This window comes from Euleptes europaea, chromosome 3, assembly GCF_029931775.1.
Source record: "Euleptes europaea isolate rEulEur1 chromosome 3, rEulEur1.hap1, whole genome shotgun sequence".
Classification (NCBI taxonomy): domain Eukaryota; kingdom Metazoa; phylum Chordata; class Lepidosauria; order Squamata; family Sphaerodactylidae; genus Euleptes; species Euleptes europaea.
In genome coordinates this window covers 86,434,610-86,448,717 of record NC_079314.1, presented here as the reverse complement: position 1 = coordinate 86,448,717, position 14,108 = coordinate 86,434,610, and the positions used below count along the sequence as shown (strand labels likewise).

Sequence of the window (14,108 nt, the reverse complement as noted above, 5' to 3'; positions counted from 1 at the left end):
AGCTACAAGAATTTCTAATTCTGTAGTCACAAACCCTGGTTTTCCATCCAGCAAAGGTAAGTAATATGAATGGAACCTGTGGCAGAGGGTTTTTCTGATTAGATGTGGTAGAGGTGGGTTAGATATGGGTACCCAACCATTCGTCACCTTTATGGGCTATTCATATTTGGGGAATTCTGTTCTGAATAGTTAGAAAATGTATGTATATTCTGGATGGCATGAGGACAGAATTATGTAAATGAACCACCATCACTTCATGCTTCAGTTCCAAAAATATGTGTTTCTGAAACTACACTTTAAAATGAGGGCAGATTATTTTGTAGGAATGCAATTTATAGTATTCTTTTCTCTTTTTTTGGCTGATAACTAAAATTTGTTATGTAGGAAAATAATAGATTCTAATTTATTTATTTATTTACCGCACAAATCCCTCCATTCCTTCAAGGACTCAGGATAGCACATATACATTATCCTCTGTAATCCATTAAACAACACTGTGACATAGGTTAGCCCGAGAGAGACCAACTTGTTCAGATCTACCCATTCAAGGTTCATAGTTAAGTAAGAAATTGAACTCAGGTCTTCTTGGTCCTTATCCAACACCATCTCCTAATCATTAGTGACATGATAAATGTATTATTGATACATTCATCAAGAAGCCTGTGATACCATACTCCTCTCTCCCACTAAGGCAAATAAACAATTAAATGAAATGCATAATTTGCAAGGTTAAAATGTGGTAGCCCTAGTGTTAAAAGTGCTCTTTTATAAATATATGAAATTATCCCACTGGTCCATTGTCTCTACTGACTGGCAGTGGTTCTTCAAGCTCTCTCCCAGCACTTGCAATTTGAAATCCTTTAACTGGAGACATCAGGGATTGAACCTAGGACTTTTTGCGTACAATGGGTTGGATTCAGAAATTGGCAGAATGGAACTTTCCTACCTTCCTTCACCCACAGAAGCCCATTGATCTCCACAAAAAGCTGCTCCTGGGGGACAGGGAACCCCGAGGAATGCTATGAGGGGGGTCTGCATCAGGAAGGGGGATCAGCAGAAAATGCTAATTCAGTCTAGATCCAGCTCAAAGCTTGTGCTCAACCACTGAGCCATGTCTCTGCATTCTACAATGACCATGGTCACTGCAAAGAGATATTTAAGGCTGTGACAACAAGTATATGAAATAACGAATGGTTGGGGGAATTGGTCTGAGGCATGACTGTGACAAGGAGATTTCCATAATAGAATCTAAGAGTAAAGGAAAATGCAATAAAATCGACATATGAACCCAGGACCACCCCTTTTGGAAACAGTTCAGGGCATCGTTAAAGGGGTCACCGCTTCGGTTTTCTTCCTCAAGCAACAAGCTGTCAGGGACCATCCTTGACTGGAATGATGATTCTGAACTGAGGGAAGAAAGAGAAACTCACTGCCCCAAAGATCTTCTGTAACAAAAGAAAAACAGAAGAGTGTATGTATGGGGAGGAGGGGAAGCTGGCCATTTTTTCCTCTGTTGAATTTTAGCTTTGAAAGTCACCTGATGTCATTGTTAATATTAGCCTACAAGTAAAATTAAAATTCATTTACCTGTCTGAAAACAGCATTAGGCATCAGTATCAGTAACTGCACTAAGCTCTTAAGGTCACTAAATAAACATGTGAGGATATTTTATTACAGTTCTTCCCCCCACCCCCCATGTTGCTTCCCTCAATTAGGACTTCTGATTGCTTTCACCATGGCACCTCCTCCAGGCTGCGGCAACATTGACCCCGACTACTATTTCCTCTGTGATGTTTGTGCAGCCTGGGGCATCGGCTTGGAAAGTCTGGCTGCTGCAGGCGCCCTGGCCTCCCTCATCCTCTTGCTGGCATTCTTTGTTCTTAGCTGGATGGTCAAAGACAAAAACAAGAAAAATCTGATTCCCATCCAATTCCTTTTCATACTGGGCACCCTAGGAATCTTCAGCCTCACGTTTGCGTTCATCATCCGTCTCAATGAGAAGACTGGCCCCATACGCTTCATCTCATACGGGGTCCTCTTTGCCCTTTGCTTCTCCTGCCTTCTCACCCATGCCTCCAACCTCATCAAACTGGTGAGAGGAAAGCCCCCCCTTTCCAAGTTTTCAATGTTGATATATACCGTCGGCCTCACACTAATTCAAATTATCATAGCTGTCAAATACACCGTTATCACAGTAGAAAGAGATGGCGTAGACATGGCCAAAATGGGGAGAGAACAGCGCAACAAGGACTTTGTCATGCTCCTGATCTACGTGCTTGTCCTAATGGTTTTCTCCTTCATTATCTCCACGTTCACTTCCTGTGGACTATACAAAGGCTGGAAGAGGCACGGTATGCACATTTGTGTCACTCTCCTTTTCTCCATAGCCATTTGGAGTTCATGGATCAGCCTGTTGCTCATGAGCAATATCACTTCTGATGGGGATCAAAGCCAGTGGGATGACCCCCTTCTTAGTGTTGCTTTGGTGGTCAATGGATGGGTCTTCCTCATGATGTATACGCTACCCGAGATCTGCTTCCTTACTATCCCACACCAGCCTGAAGATTACCCTTCAGAAGAGATCCTCTGGAAGTCCATAGCCAGACAACAGAGTGTTGAAGCAGGGAGTACTCAAGGTATGTGATGTAGTGGTTAAGAGCGGTGGTTGGAGCTGTGGAGTCTGATCTGAAGAACCGGGTTTTATTCCCCACTCCTTCACATGAGCTGTGGATGCTAATCTGATGAACTGGATTTGTTTCCCCACTCCTACACATGAAGCCAGCTGGGTGACCTTGGGCTAGTTCTCTCAGCCCCACCTACCTCACAGGGTGACTGTTGTGGGGAGGGGAAGGGAAGTTGATTGTAAGCCGGTTTGAGTCTCCCTTAAGTGGTAGAGAAAGTTGGCATATAAAAACCAACTCTTCTTCTTCTTCTTTGCTTTTCTGGGGTAGCAGAGTAGAGGAGAATATGAAGTTAGCAGCAGAGTGTTTATTGAAATGAGAAATTCCAGCCAACTGACATTTATTATGTTCAAGAGATCAGAGAAATGAGAAATTCAGAGAGCGAAGATGAGGGGGCTGCAGCTTTATGTATTAATTTATTAGAACTTTTATACCCCACATTTCCTTGTGGTTCAATGCAGGTCAAGCTTGCTTCATCAGGAAAGAAAACCATATTGTAAAAATGAAACATGCTATTTTGATTTATAAATTGGAAAAGTAACAGGAATATATGTTTGGTATGTTTCTTTTTAATGCACACATGCAAATGTTCTCTTGGAAGCAATTAAAATAAGTGAACATATAGTAAAATAAAATGCCAATGAATGTTTAATTCTCTTCAATATCCTTGTTCAGGAATGCTTGCATACAAACGTAACCAGCACTTAATAGGTAATTTTTAAAATTAAAATATAGTCTAGGGTGTTTGGTCACACCCTTGTCAGGCTGAGAATTCCTGCCACTTATGGTGAAATGCACCTCATTCTACAACTTAAATGGAGGGAGGGGAATCAGCAGCCTGGACCTGGCCACCACCCACAGCTGTTCCTCCTGCAGCAAGGCTGTCCTACCTCATTACATTGCTTGACTGCTTTTCAGTTTGGAGATACAGGATTATTCAGTCAAGGCTTACATACAGGAAAGGTAGGGTTGCCAGGCCCCTCTTCACCACCGGCAGGAGTTTTTGGGGGTGGAGTCTGGGGAGGAGGGCAGGGTTTGGGGAGGGGAAGGACTTCAATGCCATAGAGTCCAATTGCCTAAGCAGCCATTTTCTCCAGGTGATCTGATCTCTATCGGCTGGAGATCAGTTGTAATAGCAGGAAATTTCCTGCTAGTACCTGGAGGTTGTCAAAACAAAACAGGGTCGGCTCAATTATCAAAAGCTATATTCAAAGTTAACAACTACAAAACACAAACAAGTGTAAAAATAATTGTGCAACTATATACATAGATACAAAGATATAAAGCTGTACAGTTGGGTAGCAAATACAGCAAAGGCTCAATGGCAGTCTCCAAAGGGGAACGAAAAGCAAGTCAGGAATTGGAACAGGTCGAATAAAAAGTCCAAAGGTGGAAACCACGATCTTGCCACTGCCAAATACGAGCAAGGCGACGCAACAAGATGGAGGGCTTTCCTGGGTAGTTGAGGCACTTTCACTTACGAGAGCTTCATCAGGAGTATCTGCACTCAGCCAAAGAAAGTCATGATTAAACAAGTAGGATTGACTGAACGTCTTCAGTTCTGTTTTGCAATTTTTAATTTTCTTAGAGGGATTTCGTGCTCCCACAAAAAGTGGCAAACAGTATCTAAATTACCTAATTTACTATCGCAAAGTTCAGAAAAAGGGATCCCTGAAAACCTGCCTACATTCTCCAGATCTTTGTTATGCACCTTTTCAAAACATTGATGCTGTGGATGCAGCAGGGGAGCCAGCCATGTTGAGGGAGCAGTTTTGTGGCAACAACTCACTATCAAGGTAATGCAAAAAATGTTTCCCTGGCTCATCCTAAAGTTCTGAGTCACCGTTTAGGAATTGCTGGCCTAGGTAATAAGTGCAATCTCCCTAGGGACATTTGGGCCAAATGAAATTCTGAGTTAGCTCTGTGGAACTAATTCCTCTGTTATTTCTCCTTCGTTTGTTAGCTCCAGATAAAGAAGGAGCTGAAGAAGATGTTTTGTCCCCTCCGGATGGAACTGGCTTCCAGCCAAAGGTAAATCTCCTGAATCTCACTGGAAAGATGGGGAAGGCATGATTTAATAATAGTGTTAAGTATACCTGTGGGCTGAAATTAAGAAAGTTTAAATAGAAGTGAGGACTCTTATGCAGTGAAGGCAAGGCCATGAAGCAAGGCTATCAGTAACTCCATTTATGTCAGGAGTAGGGTTGCCAACTCCAGGTTGGGAAATTCCTGAAGATTTGGGGGTGGAGCCTGAAAAGTAGAGTTGAGGGTGGGACCTCAGTGGAGGGGAGGGGCCTCAGTGGGGTATAATGACATAGGCCAACTATTCATGGTGATTTGCCACGCTTTCCAGGCTGTGTTGCCGCGCGGCTAATTTTTAATTATTCATGACCGTTTCGGGTTTGAGCACAAACTTCGCTTTATCCCTGCATCATTAGAAACCTGTTTTGCCGTGATCCTGGAGTTTGCCCCGCCTTAAACGCGCCCTTTTTGTTGAGGTCCATGAAAAGCTCTGGATTCGGATCACTTCTCCCCGCCCATGCCGGCAAACGTCTCCTCCCTCTCCCATGACTCCCCACCCAGGCGAATAGCGATTGGACAAGTGTATTTCACACCAAGACTCTCCCCGGGTCGCCATTTCTTGATTTGCCTTTTGCACGGCCCTCCATTTCACATTAGCGCCAATTATTGTTAGCAACACAAATGTCTTTCGCCTTTAGCTAACATGGTTTAAAAGAAGCACATCCTACGGGGGGGGCAGGGAGCGCCCGGTGAGCAAGGGGGGGAACCCTGCAAACTCCGGCGGCAAGCTGGGGGGGGGGGAAGCGTGAGGCGGATGGACTGGGAGAGCTGGAAGCGGCGGCGAGCTGCTCACGGGCATAGCTGGAACTGGAAGTGGCCGGTGAGCCCATTAGAAACAATGTGGGAGGTTGCACAGCTCATTGAAGATAATAGGAGCCTGGATTGCCCATGGACTTGCTTGGGCTCCATAGAAAAAGAGTTGCAATGAAAATGGGGCATGGATTTTCCAGTAAGGTCTCTGATCCTAACTACATTACTCTGGTTTGTCAAATGTTTGCAAACAGAGCTGCAGGTTCTTTTTTGAGGGGAGGGGGGTTAACTTGTAACCTTTTCTCCCTGTAGGCTGTGGTGGACCTTGAATTGTTTCTGCACCTCCAAGAACGGGATGCTTTGCGTGGGGAGGCGGGGCGGGAATTGCTTGCAGCGCCAATGAGGAGGACACCCTCACAATTTTTTTCTGCTCGATGGCCCGTCTGAAGCAAGTGCAGATAGGTCATGGGGGGAGGGCCTTATGAAATGTGAAGCTGTGAAGCTGATTCCCTGCTTCCCTGTCAGAGCAGGTCGCGGGTATCATTGTAATATGACTGCCGTATCCACAGAGGAGAACTGCCCGCAGTAATCTGATGGGCGGAGTGGGGGCGGGAGTGGGGGCAGGCATTGTCGGCAGGGGGAGGGCTGTAACAACAGGGGACAGACCCAACCGTTGTCGAATACTGCCGGCTTTGTTTCATGAATAACCAAAGAATATCGGGCTTAATGACGATGATTCTTGTCCATGAATAACCTTTTACATTCGCTTTTTTCCCCGCTCCTCCGCAAGAGAGCAGCAAACTCGTGCGTGAATAATTGGCCATAGACTCCACTCTGTGGAACGGGTCTCTGTCATCTGGAGATCAGTTATGATTCCAGGAGATTGCCAGACCCCCTCCTGGAGGTTGGCAACCCCAGTCTGGAGATGGCGCAATTTGTGGATTCTGAGCAGCAAGGGCATGCTGGCCATTATGGTAAGGGATAGAGAGAAACCTTGGGAAAGGAAGCTAATAAACAGCAGCCCATACTGTCCCTGACATCTAGGGTTGCCAGGTCCCTCTTGGCTACCGGCGGGAGGATTTTGGGGCGGAACCTGAGGAGGCTGGGGTTTGGGGAGAGGAGGGACTTCAATGCCATAGAGTTCAATGGCCAAAGTGGCCATTTTCTCCAGGTGAACTGATCTCTATTGGCTGGAGATCAGTTGTAATAGCAGGAGATCTCTAGCTATTACCTGGAGGTTGGCAACCCTACTGACATCGCCATCACTAAATCTCCAGATTCTTATCAGTTCCTACATTTCCTTGCTTCCTGCTCTTCAGGGAAGAGGAGAAAGTCTGCAACAACCCCCATGCTCCTGACACCCATTTGAGCCCACTCCTTGCTTGGCCCCAGCAGGGGGAAGTGTAGGGTTGCCAGCACTGGGTTGGGAAATACCTGGAGATTTTTGGGGCAGAGCCTGAGAAGGGTGGGGTTTGGGGAGGGGAGAGACTTCAATGCCATAGAGTCCAATTGTCAAAGCAGCCATTTTCTCCAGGTGAACTGATCTCTATCAGCTGGAGATCTGTTGTAATAGCAGGATATCTCCAGCTAGTATCTGGAGGTTGGCAACCCTAGGGAAGTGGCAGATGGGTTGGCAGTGATTCTGCATTTTTGCCCAGGGCCCTTGAATCATTAAGACTACCCTGGCCTGAATAAAGCCCAATCTTTTTAACACACACAATTTCCTGATCAGCTCCCAGATTAATGGATAGACTTTCTTGCTATTGAGGGATAGTCAAGTTAATATTGTCTCCTGGAACCCCACCTCCCCTTTGCCTAGTCATTCAGTGGTCTTGGATGGAGTTGGTGGGAGTCTGCAGTACTATCTGAGTGATGATGATGCTTCTGGGATTCCCCAGTGACTTTTAGCTGCAGCATGGCCTGCAACAGAGAATGCTTCCAGTGCATTCCAGAATGGTGTTAGGTTGCTGTTTACGTACTGGTAGGAAGAGGAGGGGGGACACTGGCGCTCGGGGCATCTTTGATGAGTATAAAGGGGTGTATTCATTCAACATGGAGCTCTGATTTTCAAGACCCACCCCAGTTCCCCTAGTATGGTCTAGAATTTGGAGACTGCTGCACTAGTCATAAGAGGTGGATTGCAACTGGGGGAAAGATTTGGTAAAAGTACCTCGCTCCTTTTTCCAGTTTCAAAATTACTGAAGATAAATCCTGTTTCCTTTTCAGAACCCTGAAACCAAACCGTGTTTCTCGATTCCCCGGGCAATGCTACACCCTGCATACAGACAGGGAATGATGGTGCGCTGTGAAGCCAAGACGTTGGCCAAAGGCACGCATACTTTGATATGAGAAATATGCAGAAAGAAATGGCCAGTTGCTTGTTGCATGACAATGGTTCCTTCATTCTATTCCAGATAATCTTTGTGGCGTAGGGTTGCCAGGTCCCTCTTCACAACCAGTGGGAGATTTTTGGGGTGGAGCCTGAGGAGGACAGAGTTTGGGGAGGGGAGAGACTTCAATGCCATAGAGTCAATTGCCAAAGTGGCCAGTTTCTCCAGGTGAACTGATCTCTATCAGCTGGAAATCAGTTGTAATAGCAGGAGATCTCCAGCTATAACCTGGAGGTTACTACAATTAACAATTAACCTGTGCTCTAACAGTATCGACTATCAAAAATATGTTAGCATGTAGACTCATTCAATAACATCAACCACTTACTGTGTATTCAATTTTATATTTTTCTTAAACAGAATCAATCACAACAAATATTCTATTGCCTGACTATCTAACTAAACCTAAATGTATTGTGACATCAAAATTGATACAGCTCAAGATTGATACAAACGTTCTAAAGGATTAATACAAACGTTACAAAATAGTAGAATTGAGTTCTGCATGCAAATGCAGCAAAAATGAAAGTCCATTAAGAAATGAAACCAAAGACATCGTCCTATAAAGTAGTCACAGTTCTCTTAGAGCTCTCTCAGCCCCACCTACCTCACAGGGTGTCTGTTGTGGGGAGGGGAAGGGAAGGTGATTACAAGCCGGTTTTATTCTTCCTTAAGTGGTAGAGAAAGTCACCATATAAAAACCAACTCCTACTCCTACTTCTTCACCTATCCCAGAGTCCTTCCTTGCCCCTTTCCTTTGTTTTGAGCAGCAGTGGGAGGTTTACATGATTGTGTGATTTTGACCCCAAAGGTCTTTGAAGCCTCTTGTTTGTCATTATAGAGAGTCTTGCTGGCAGAGCTGACAATCAAGATTTTTCTTAGTTGTACCCATGTACACATATATAAACAGACTTCCTTGTTGGCCTGGACTTAGAACTTTTGAACAGTTTCAAAAAAAATTGCGCTGATATCCTTGATACCTAGGATCGCCAACCTCCAGGTGGTAGCTGGAGATCTCCCGCTATTACAACTGATCTCCAAGCAACAGAGATCAGTTCCCCTGGAGAAAGTGGCCGCTTTGGCAAGTGGACTCTATGACATTGAAGTCCCTCCCCTCTCCAAACCCTGGCCTCCTCAGGCTCCACCCCCAAAATCTCCAGGTGTTTCCCAACTTGGAGCTGGCAACCCTATTGATGCCATAGGTGTTTATAAAATACACAACTACATTTCTGTTAAAGGTGAAGTGAATATTTGTATTTGGGGGTGGAACCCTTGCTCATTAGTAGAGCTTCTGCTTTGCCCAGAAGGTCCTAGATTCAGCCGCTGGCTTCTCCTGTTAAAAAGCATCAGGTAGTACTAGGAGGTGATATGAAAAACCTCTTCCTGAGGTCCTAAACAGGTGCTTCCAGTATACAAGACTGACCTTGATAAACCAATGTGCTGACTCAATATAAGAGGTGTGTGTGTGAAAGAGGGAGGGAGAGAGAAAGAGAACCAATCTGCTACCCTAATTTTTAACATAAAATTTTGAATTCTCTGTTTGGACTTTGGGAAAAAAGGTAAAGGTCCCCTGTGCAAGCACCGGGTCATTCCTGACCCATGGGGTGATGTCACATACAAGTGCACTTCTGTAGAAAGATCTGTACAGAATTCAAACCAGCCTTGTTTCTTTGCTTCCCTTCCCAGGGGGCACCAGGCCTGTCACAACAAATGTGAGGTCTGTGCCTCTTTTACCTCCCTTCAGCCCTCCCCTCTGATCAGTCGAGTTATATAAAATCCAACAGAGACTGGAGAATGGGAATACACATTCCAGTAAATGTTTTGCAGTGTACTAGGGGGAAAATCAAGCAGAGAAGTACCTGTCATCAGTCTCCAGGATTGCAGAGCAGCCATAGGCTGGGATCCAAGATTTTAGCTTTTGATGTGATAGAAGACAATTAGTGGGGTGCTTATGTACATGGGTGCCATGGGACAAAGTCACCATTAAAAAAGATCTAGTATAAAGTAGGAAATGAGTGATAACAGTCTGCAAATGGCACAGTGAAGATTCCAAACCAATCAGAACACTTTAATGAAGTAAATGAATGCCAGGAAAGGAAAGGAAAAACAACAGTTGATCATGGGATGTGGAACAGATTGGGCCTCCTCTTCTTATAAATACCCACAACAGATGGTGTGCAAAACTACTTGTGCAGATGTACTGCTTTCTGCAACTTAAAGTATGTAGTAGGGTAGAAACAGTGGAGCTACACTGGTTTATGCAGCACGTACCCACAAGAGGGCCATGATTTCTCTTGGAATCATTAGTCTAATAAATCAATGATTTATTCCCCAAGGTAGGCCAGCTGGCATGGAAAGACAGTATGACCAAAGGCTGCCTTTTACATATCCAAGAGACAGATTTGTCATACTTAACAAACCAGCTAGACAAGATATCAGTGCCTGTTCAGCCATGTGTACTTAAGCAGGGAGAATGTTCAGTTTCCAGCTTCATTGGCATCACCTTGTTTCCTGCGTGAAAGCTCCTTAATTCTCCTTATCTCTCCTGTGACCAGTGGTTGACTTAAAAGCCAAAGGACAATCACCAGAACAAAGCAGGGGAAAGTGGGGGAGAACCTTCCCTGGATATGTGAAGATCTGCAATGTATAACTAAGGAGGTGGATTTTATTAGAACCCAGAGGCCTGCGCCTCTGGATCTGTCCATCCCCTACTCTCCGTCTCTTCAACTGTGCATCATCATGTTAATGTAAACACAATCCCCTGAAGTTTATTTTTACATCATGGTACACATTTTGAGAGGACTGAGCCTCAGCAACATGAAATATAGCCTTCAAATGAAGCCTAGAACCTTTAGGCATCCTGAGGTGGGGGCTGCAGGAGGATGAAAATGGTCCGAGGGGACCATCAATATGACCATCAGCCTAGTGTTTTACACATTACATGTATATTATGCTTTACAAGCATTACAGCATGCACCCCCCCCCCCCATTCCCAGTCTCCCTTTCTGGGATACAATAAGCCAACTTCTCCAACCTTCTTATTTCTTTTTCTTCTTCTCAACTGATGGTCAGTTGCCCTCAGCATTCAATGACTCCTGGAGGACAATGTGCATGCTTGCTGCTTGTTAAGTCATTTGGCGGAGGGTGCTTCATTGTTTGAAATTTACAAATTAATATTTTTTTCTGCATATTTGGAGAGGGCCCAGAGACCTGGAGAGGTCCTATTGGTATCAATTCACCACCCTGTTCATAGGCATGGGACCATCAAGCTTCCTATTAGAAGGAGTGATTTATGGGGGGGGAACTCTGATGGAGACCTCATAGGCTTCTGGCCGTGACAAGAAAATACAAATTTTCCATGGGTGAGTATGTGGTCGCATCGTTGTGATCAGAGCTGTACAAGGCTTGAGATCAATAGGTCACACTCACATCCAGTTTCCCTGGCAGGTCATCAGAATTTCTGGCAGAACTTATATCCAACTTGTAAACTATCAAATGTGCATGTTTGTATGAATTGTAGTATCTTATACAAAATGATTTATACTTTTTATAATTATGAAAATATTAATAATATAAAGAAAGAAAAGAAAAGAAATAAACAAAGCCTACAACCAGGAAACTGACTATGGATTCAGGGCCTTTCCACACAACCCATCTGAGCTAACAGCAACTGTGGGGAAAGCCTGTATGTAGTAGTCCCCAGAGTGTGACAAGCCTGTTGTATGCACCACCCACCCACTCCAACACATGGTCGCAGGTATGGACTGGAGGCCACACATGTGGATTTTTTCATCACTTTTCCTGTGACCAAACTTTACTAATTGTAGATAGGCATGGGGGAAAAAAATCTTTCCCAATGAATGCTGATATGTGCAGATGAGTAGCAGTTACAGTTTTCAGCCAACTTATGGTGTCTTAGCCACACTGTCACAGATTGTGGCAATCACATGACTGCTGAACAGCTCACGTAGAATGCTGGGCAGACCAGGAGCGAACACTCAGTCTCACCTGCCTGAAAATTGTCAGTTGCAGTGCAGTATAAAAAGTAACACAGAGAATTGTAATTGTGCCCATCAGCAATCATGAGACTGTTCTAACCCATACTGGCATGGATAAAAGTCTGCATGTGCAGACTAAAACATGTTGTAGTGTGAGGCAGTTGTGTGAATGGGCTCCCAAATCTGATTGTCTGAAAGGCTCCAGTGACTGATAGCAATTGGATGAATGGCAAAGGAGTGATGAAACCCCAGTGTGGTGACATGCAGTGGGACTGTGACTTTCTCAATCCAGTTCAAACCAGATTTTATCTTTTTTCCAATACACAACGAGCCTCAATCTCATCACTCTCCAGTAGCATTCTACGGCATTCACACTAACTATCTCATCACACAAAAATGAATGAACAAATATACTGGATTCCCCAACCCAGATGTTTGGTTGTTAATTCTAATCTACCCTGACTCCACAGTCCTGGCTAGCTGGGTTTCTGCAATTTATCCAGCAAGGCTTATGAAACAACCTTAAAATGTGGTCGTAAATAACACAGAGTATAATTATGTGATAGCATATACCTCTAGCTTGGCTCATTCATTTGGGACTGATCATTCACGTAATGCCTGTCATTGACTGTCCCCAACTGGTGGCAATAAAATAGCAGGCACTGCATGTCATGTCACTGTGTTTTCTTTATTGACTTCATGGCGAAATTAACAAGACTACCTGATCTCATAGAAGTGTCTAGTGGGTGGCCTCATGAGAATAAAAGGAATAGTTTATGATTGAGCAAGAAATAAGTATTGTGAAACTCTGTTGAAAGCCAGACCAATGAATTAGGGTCTCATTGACATCTGCTTAGTTGCGTAAAGGAAAAAAGAAACCTGTTTCAAAATATTTATTTCATGGAGCTACTTCTTGCCATCAAGTATGCCATCTGTAATCCTGTGTTTTCTATGTTTATTGAATTATGTATCTTTTCCTTTGCAAGTCGTATGTATTTTCAGAACTGCCAAAATTAAAAATAAAATAGAACTTGGGTTCAGCGTTATGGTTCTGTCATTTTCAAATTCTGATCTGAAAAGGTGCCTATTTTACTTTTGAGCAATTTTGTGAAAACATGGGAACAAGCATTATATATTCTTACTAAGGCTGCTTTTTCATTTTTGCATAAAATAGTCTCTAAATATTTAAGCCTCTTTATTTCATAAAATCTTTGTTTTTATACTTTAATCTGTTCATGTCAGATAAGTGACACACATTTGTGAGAACGTTGCTCATGCTGCCTTACAGCTACAAAACCCACAGTGCAGTATGACCACACCAAAAACAGGCACATGGAAAACCTCAAGAACCTGCAACATAACCAGCCAAGTAGAACTAACCAATACTGTAATTGGCAGATTGACAGAAATGTGCTGCTTGGGGCTAAGAAAATGGAATGAAAATGATATTCTGCCTGCAGGTTTTACACATGCCTTGAATCTTCCTGTATTCAACAAAACAATTATTTTTATGCCTGCAAAGCTGAAAATGCTTTCCTAACATATAAATGTGATTTCGGCATTGCTGTAGTTCTCTTTCTATCTTTTCTGCAATAATCCTGCTTGCTATCAGTGTGAAAATGTAGTGCATGACGTGATTTTTTAAAAAACGGCTGCATCTTGATTGAGAAAAAACTGATGTGCTTTTTTTTTCTTGGTGCTGGGGTGTCATCTAGCGGCAAGAAAAGCAATATGCACACGAACACCTCTAATATCCTTTTCCTCAGTTCAGCAATCAATATTTATTCAGATGTCACCTGTTCAATTAGCAGGAGCTGGCAGGTTTATTACATGCCACCTGTTTCCAAATATAAACACTTATCGAGGCAGTGAAAACAAGCATGGAGACAATGGCAGTTCTTTATGAGCAAGTTCTCATTAACAGCCTTATGAAGAGCGACTTATTACAGCCCAACAGTCCCTTTCTGGGGAAACAGGCAGTTGATGATTAAATTAATAGTCAACATGAACTTCTAAATTTGGCAAATGCAAAGTTCACCTGAGAAGCAAATTTGACCTAGTACTGGGAAAGCTTTGATTTTAACAGAATAAGAATGTTTGGTAAATTGGGTTTTGGAATGGCAACGTGATCTCGATCCTTGACAAAGAATCTTGTGGCACTTTCAAGATGGGGAAATTAATCATCGCAACATGCATGACTGCAAGCC

General features: G+C 43.6%; 1 protein-coding gene across 1 annotated transcript; it reads left to right on the top strand.

Moving 5' to 3' along the window:
• The first annotated feature begins 1,723 nt into the window (after window positions 1–1,723).
• Window positions 1,724–7,862, top strand: LOC130474844 (retinoic acid-induced protein 3-like). The gene is made up of 3 exons (XM_056846539.1): window positions 1,724–2,636; window positions 4,645–4,712; window positions 7,740–7,862. Exons 1-3 carry the CDS (start codon window positions 1,736–1,738, stop codon window positions 7,860–7,862), a joined length of 1,092 nt encoding a protein of 363 aa, XP_056702517.1. The 5' UTR covers window positions 1,724–1,735.
• Window positions 7,863–14,108: the final 6,246 nt, after the last annotated feature.

Coding starts and splice junctions, on each gene's coding strand:
- LOC130474844 (XM_056846539.1), top strand. CDS start 1,736: ATGGCACCTCCTCCAGGCTGCGGCAACATTGACCCCGACTACTATTTC. Junction 2,637..4,644: donor TGAAGCAGGGAGTACTCAAG/GTATGTGATGTA, acceptor TTCGTTTGTTAG/CTCCAGATAAAGAAGGAGCT. Junction 4,713..7,739: donor GAACTGGCTTCCAGCCAAAG/GTAAATCTCCTG, acceptor TTTCCTTTTCAG/AACCCTGAAACCAAACCGTG.